We start from the raw sequence: 7,050 nt of genomic DNA, 5'->3' as shown, positions 1-7,050 counted from the left end.
AAGAGAATGTAAATCAATCTACTTCATCATTTATACTTCAATACTTAGGAGTTCTTTTGAGTGTGTATGCCTATTCTCTATAATGCAGAACATAACTCCTACATTTTTGTGATTTTTGTAAGGTGCTTCAGCAGAAACAAAATTTTTTCCTACTGCTAATAGTGATAAACCTCTTCATACTTAATAAGGCTTGTTTTTAATGAACAGATATATTCTGTTTCTGGACCCATATCCAAAACCATCTTGGCAGAGGCTTCTAGAGCTTGTACCTTATTGGCAAAGTCATTGAGAACACAAGACTATCTAGATTCTATGAGGTTATGAGGCTTAGGAATATAACTTAAGCAGCAGTCACTTCTTTACAGTTGCATCTTTATGTCTAACTGTCAATACAATGCCAAATTAATTCTTGTCTTAAAACTCATTGGTAAGTGGGTGGAGTTGGTGTGAGGCAGAGAGCTGCGGATTTTGGTAGTTCCTCTTTAGAACTCTGTAGGTCCCCTTCTTTTTAAGACTTCCAGTCTTCTTTGGACTTCAAGTTCCTTCAGGCACTTTTGGATTCCAGCTTGGAGAAGTAAGATGAAAGAGATCAACTCCCCTTCAGGTTATTGAAGAAATAAGACTGGAAAGATATAAGTTGGACTGGTAGTTTCCATGATTTCCTTGTCTTTAGCATGGTTACAGTAGAGATTTTAGGGAATTATGCCATGAATGAGATTAAGGATACTCTTGGCAATGGGAGAGCCCCTTCACTCTGAATAGTTTGTTATATATATATTCTCCTCTATGCCTTCTTTGATTTGTTTTGCTATGATTTGGGTAAGTGAATTCCTTTGCTATTTGCTAGGTGTCTTCTTTGGGAAAGTGGTATTTGGTAGGAAAGGGGTCAAGCCTTGAATACAGAGCTTGGAGTTCTCTTTTCCCCCCAAATAACAAAATAATCATGTTAGCTGAAACTGATCATATCCTCTAGATGAAGAATGTTTAAGGGGGTAGACAGACATACTTCTAACTAGGACACCCTCTCTCTGAGCATGGCAGAGTGGTGGTGGCCTCCAACCCCAATCTCCTGCTTCTCCTACTGGTAGGAATTAATGTCTGGGGGAGTTATCTATCCTGCCTTCTTTTGAGCCACACACAGCTCTTTATAGATGTGGGACTCATGTGTTTGCTACAGTAGATCTTTTTCTTTGATTTCTCTTCTGTTTCCACCCCTGCTCACCATACATACTAATATTGTTGGTTAATATTTATAAAAATGAATTTCTCCTGAAGTTAGGGACTGGACCTGTGATTTCGTGGGAAGGAAGAACTTCTTGGTGAGGAAACTTACTATCAATGTGGGTCAGCATTTCCTCTGCAATTTATATTCTTACTGAGAATATGCAGTCACATAGTCAGTATGAGTCACTAGAGGGACCAAACTCAAAATTTCTTGGTTTGGAGGTCAACTCCCTTGCTATACACCACATTATCACATATGCAGTTTTTATAGTCACACTGCCTAGGCAGGGAAAAAGCAAGTCAAAGTTAGAGAAATGATTCATTCACAAGTAGTATCTATTTAAATTGCTTGGTGTTTCTGAAACAAAAGATTTTGGGAAAGGCTAGAATCTCCCAGGTTTCTTTTTAATATACAGAAAAATTCCTTTAACATTTTTCCTTTAAGGATGAATTTATTTGCTTCCTTCCCCAAACCACACCAAACCCAACTAAACCACCACTTCTGAAAAGGTAGCATTGTATTTTCTGAAAAGTGTTGGAGAGCAGGAAGCAGAAGTGGCCAGATCTAGTGGAAAATACTCTCTTTAGAATTGGTATGGAATATAGTATGAATTCAGAGCACATAAGTTCAAATACCAGCTCTGTTATTTCTTATCTATGCGAACTTAGCATAGATAGCAACTTTTTGGCCCACGTTTCCCATCTGAAAAAAAAAAAAGTGTGTGTGTGTGTGTGTGTGTGTGTGTGTGTGTGTGTGTGTGTGTGTGTGTTAGATCTCTCAAGTCACTTTCAGTTTTAAATTCCATGATCCGTGAGCTTGCACATAACTGGTCCCAAAGGAATGAATACAGAAGAGGGAGTCAGCTCAGTTTATGGATCATGGTCAGTGCAACTTTGCTGGATTATCTGTCATTAGGAGAAGCTCCCCCTCCAGAAGCCCACGGGCCGCGTGGGTCATTCCCAGGGTTTCGCGGCAGTTCAGGCTAAGTGCCTACTCTTCGATACCTGAAGGGAATCATAGATTCAAATAGCAGAAAATCAGGCAAAAGATGCTCAGGATATATACCTTGGTAGAAGGCCAATATGCTAATAACCCAAAACGAGGCACGCCCACACGCTGGGAAGAGAAAGGGGTGGGAAAAGAGGAGATGTCAGCGTCAGGACAGAGCCAAAATGCGCCTACTGCGCACGCGTATGTGATAACTTCATTGCTCTTGCCCCAGTAGCTCCTCCTGCCCCCGCAACTTTTGGAACTGACCGAAGAACAGATGAATGGAGGCTACTCTTCTACACGACGTGGACACCCTTGCTCTTCCTCTGTGCCTTCCCATGTAGACAGTGACGCGACTCAACATTTCCAATTCTTCTATGAATTCCCACCCCACAATTTGCCAGTACCCAAGATGGCCACGAAGAGGATGGGTCCTTTCAGAAGCCTATCACAAACCAGGCGCCGACCTTTGCCCCTTCCCACTCCTCCCTCTCCGGCGCCGGTGGCGGATTGCCTCTGCGCATGCGCAAAGGGGGCGGGAGTTGGGGGGGTGCGACACGGACACTCTGTATTGCTAGTTCCGTCTCCGTAGCCGCCTCAGCCTGTGCTTCATCCCTTTACCACCCTTAGAGCTGGGTCCACGTCGTTACCTGCGCGAGGGGATAGGGAGGCAGGACCTGCGGCAGCGCGTTCCCAGTTCGCTCGGTCTGGGCTGTTCCCTTCCCTCGGGCAGGTGGCTGGGGTCGGCGGGAGAAGCTAGGGGGAGGCCCTCGGCAGCGCCATGTCAGCGGGCGGCCCGTGCTCGGCGGGGCCCGGCGGGGTCTCCGGGGGTGCTTCCTGCGCCTCAGGGGTGCCCCCCGGGGGGGTGTCGATGTTCCGGTGGCTTGAGGTGCTGGAGAAGGAGTTTGACAAGGCCTTTGTGGACGTGGACCTGCTCTTGGGCGAAATCGACCCGGACCAAGCGGACATCACTTACGAGGGGCGCCAGAAGATGACCAGCCTGAGCTCCTGCTTCGCACAGCTCTGCCACAAAGCCCAGACCGTGTCCCAAATTAACCACAAGCTCGAGGTGAGCCGGCGATTGGAATGGGGTGGTGGCGGGTCTACCCGGGGCTTTTTTTTTTTTTTTTTTTTAAATCAATCCCAGGGGCTTTCTGGTGTAGAGGCGGTGACCTGCCCACCTGGTGCCCTCGGGGCTTCACCTTCGCGTGGGAGAGGGAGGGGGAGGAGAGAGATGGGAGGCGTCCACCAAACCCTCCCCCCCCTTCTTGTAACCATAACTACAGGTTGCCCACCCCCTAACCCCCCTTTCCTCAGTGAAGAAGAAACCTTATTTGAAGAAGAGATCGCCACAGCTCTTTTTTTGAAGCCCAGAGATTTAGCATTTAGGTGATGTCTTAGCCCTCTTCCCCGCCCATCCCAACACTTAAAGTTCTATCAGATTAATGGAAAGCAGGTTTGCTTATTGTTGTTGTAGATAGATAGACACCGTTGATTTTTCTTAGTGCTGGATATCCTAATACACTAGTTTTTTCTTCAGTACCTGAGCCATTTGGTGGAATTCGATCAGATCTATTAAGACAAATGAATTTGGAAACGGAATCGCTTTCTTTAATTAAAGATAGTAGAATCATTTTCTTTATAGAAAGGTTTAGTTCTTAAGTTACACTTTAGTTGTTTGGAATGGTTTACAGCGCTGGGTCTTTATTATGAACTATTGCATACCTTTCCTAATCCCCTTTAGTGCTGCCTTTTAAGATTATCTCCAGTTTATCCTGTATACAAGGTGTCCCCACATTCCTATTGCAGTTTTGAGCTTTAGTTACTTTTTCCAAGTCTTAGTGCAGTTTTAAGTTACTAAATCTTTAATAGTTTAAACTTCACTAAAATTTTGGAACACTCTGTATATTTGGTTTGTTTATAGGTGTTTGAAAGTTGTTTCTTCCATTAAACTTTGTGAACTCCTTGAGAACAAGGCCTTTTTTTGTGTGTGCCATTTCATGTATCTCTAGTGTTTAACACAGCTCCTGGCACACAGTAGATGTCAACTTATTGACCTAACAGGCCCTCATTCTCAAAAGCTAAATTCAGGATAGGTAAAGAATGTTCATACTTTCTTATGACTTTATAGGGGTAAAAATACAAAATAATTCAAATTAGAACATTGTTACTGGAGCATAAAGTTAACAGATAAAGTGTTAAAGGAACATTTCCCATTTTAGGTTTTATAGGCAAAGAATTAGGGCTGTCTTTTTAAAGTAGAAAAGTTGAGGGGTAAGAATTAAAATTAGGACAAAGGAACTACGTGGGAAAAACTGGTCATAGTTTTTAGTTTTATGGTGATGTTGCAGGTAAAAATAACTATGATATATTTTTTAAGAAATTACTATTCATCCAGATGTTTGGGTTTTCACTGGTTACATAATTTGGACGACTTCTTTTTATTCTTATATCTTAGCAATTGGTAAGTATTGTGTAGTTAATCTTTGCTTAGTCTACTATTGCATAAATGCAATTTTTAACTTGGAAAAAAAGGTTTTCCTGAATTTTTGCTGATAGTTTATCCCTTCTCAAAAAATTGGTGGGAAGCTGGTGCTGAAAATACCTCTTGTATTCTTGCAATTTGATGCTTTATTTAAAATGACTCATTTTAGTATTTGCATTGGCTTATTGGGTGGTGCTTATGATTCTATGTTATTAGAGAAAGGAAATCTATATTGAATTGAGACTTAGAAGATTTTTGGATTTTTTATTCAGATGAAGGGCATTATTGAGAATATATTTTTATATTAAAATAGATTTTAATTTCTTTTAAAAACTTGCTGTTAAGTAGCATTTAAATTCACATGCCAAATTAAAAAGTTAATTTTATACAAAAGATCATTTTGTGAGTACGAGGTGGTTTTCAGTCACCTCCATCTTTATCCATTACAAATGAATGTTAAAAATAGTCATAAATTATGCAAAGTTGTTCTCTTTTCTCAAATTACATATTCTAACTTCAGGTCCTGTATTTTCTAATGTAAAAATGAAATTGTAGTACTTTTTGCTTGAATCTTTTTTCACATTTGTTCTAGTACTACTAATATTGGCAATAGTATAATAGTAAATGGAAGAAAAATAGGATTTTAACCTTGGGTTGGTTGGATTTATTTGAAAAAAAGTTGTATTTAGTTTATTCCAACACTTCCTAAATATTACCTACATATTACAATTTTAGCAGATTCTGCAGTCTTCATTTAATAGGAACTCTTAGTTGTGCTTGCAGAGAAGAGGAAAGAGTCACTATCAGCTTTACTTTTCAGAGTTTACCACAAGGTAGCTATTAATTTCTTCAGTCTCTAAATACTTAGAAAATATTAACCTCGTATTTTGATGCATACTTTTTGCTCCTCATATGACATGGCTTTTAAGTGCATCACCATTCTAGTTGGATTCTTCTGGCCATGATCCAGCCTATCAATATCTTCTTTAAAATTATATACCCAAGAATGTTCCAGATATGGTCTGACTTGTGCTGATTGTGTTGGGATTTATATTTATATTTGATTACTTCCTTGGTTAGCACTATATGTCTATTAATTCAGCATAAGATTTCTGTAGCTTTTTTTTGGTAGGTGGTATGGACAACCAGGTCATTTCTATTAGCTGTTATGATTAAAATTCTCTGGAGACTGTATATTAATTTATAATTATTTTTTAGTAAAGAGGTGTGTGTGTGTGTGTGTGAGAGAGAGTGAGTGTGTGAGAGAGATCACATGTTCACCTGACCGCACCTAATTCATGTCCTCATCACACTGTCTTAGTCAGCCTGAGGCCAACAAGAGTTTTCAGTCCCTGGGCACAGAAAGCCTCATACCTAGCGCCTCTACTTCTTTCTCATAAAGCCAGTTTTTACTATTCCTCCTAGAACTCTCTGGTTGGACAGACTTAATTAACCTCAGCCCTGGTCTGAGCCCTGTCTTTCTGACACTCCACAAGTTGCAAGGGGTCTTAAGCCAAACCCTTGGGAGCAGTCAGATAGTCCTATGAGGTGGCCAGTCAAAGGGTGGGATTGACACCAGCCAAAAATGAGTTTTCAAACAGAATAAGGGGAGTACAATTTATATTAAATTCACATGTAGCTCATATAGGACTTCTAATCAACTTAAAAAGCGTTAGGTCTTTTTCATATGAATTGCCATTAAACCAAGTACCTCTTCTGGAGGTGAGGGAGTTGAAGGAGGGTGGAACCTAAGTGTAGGAACTTTAAAACTTTTGTGTTTGCCATGACAATTTGATCCTCGTAGTTTCAGCATATCATACAAGTCTATTGAATTCATTTTCAGTCCAGATTCTGAGTACTTTGTGGCTTAGTGTCATTCAGCATATCTTTGTCTTCATTCAAGAAACTTGAGAGGGACAGAGATGAGGATTAAACCCTGTGCTTTTTACTATTAGAGATTTCTCTTCAATCTAATACTCAAATAGATCTATGATCTTGATTTGAAAGTTCCCTACAATGATACAGATTACAATCCTGACTATCTTATTCACTTCTTGTCTGTACCATCCCTTTAATTTCACCATAGGGCAGTGTGATGATTAGAAATGCTGAGAGGCATAATTCTAGGTAATAATTTATTATTTTATAATTATTATATAATTAATTTATTAAGACAATTTAGTCATATGATTCTTTTTGTAACCATAGTTCCCATATATGGCTCCCTAAATACAGTTTGGGAGTTCACTCTGGTCTTCCCCATGACATCTAAGACATCCTTAATTGGTGAATAACCAATGGGGGTACATTGGGACTCTCATCTCTTCTCTATCCCCTGGGAAATGGTGTA

General features: G+C 40.3%; 1 protein-coding gene across 2 annotated transcripts in view; it reads left to right on the top strand.

Moving 5' to 3' along the window:
• The first annotated feature begins 2,803 nt into the window (after positions 1-2,803).
• GOPC (golgi associated PDZ and coiled-coil motif containing) overlaps positions 2,804-7,050 on the top strand; it is a 46,189-nt gene continuing 41,942 nt past the window's right edge. For both annotated transcript variants that reach the window (XM_044676818.1, XM_044676819.1), the window contains exon 1: positions 2,804-3,284. In XM_044676818.1, coding sequence (XP_044532753.1) covers positions 2,997-3,284 — 288 coding nt within the window. In that variant the 5' untranslated portion in view covers positions 2,804-2,996. The remainder of the gene's footprint in view (positions 3,285-7,050) is intronic.

Source organism: Gracilinanus agilis, chromosome 4, assembly GCF_016433145.1.
Source record: "Gracilinanus agilis isolate LMUSP501 chromosome 4, AgileGrace, whole genome shotgun sequence".
Taxonomy (NCBI): Eukaryota; Metazoa; Chordata; class Mammalia; order Didelphimorphia; family Didelphidae; genus Gracilinanus; species Gracilinanus agilis.
This window is presented reverse-complemented; position numbering and strand designations above follow the sequence as displayed.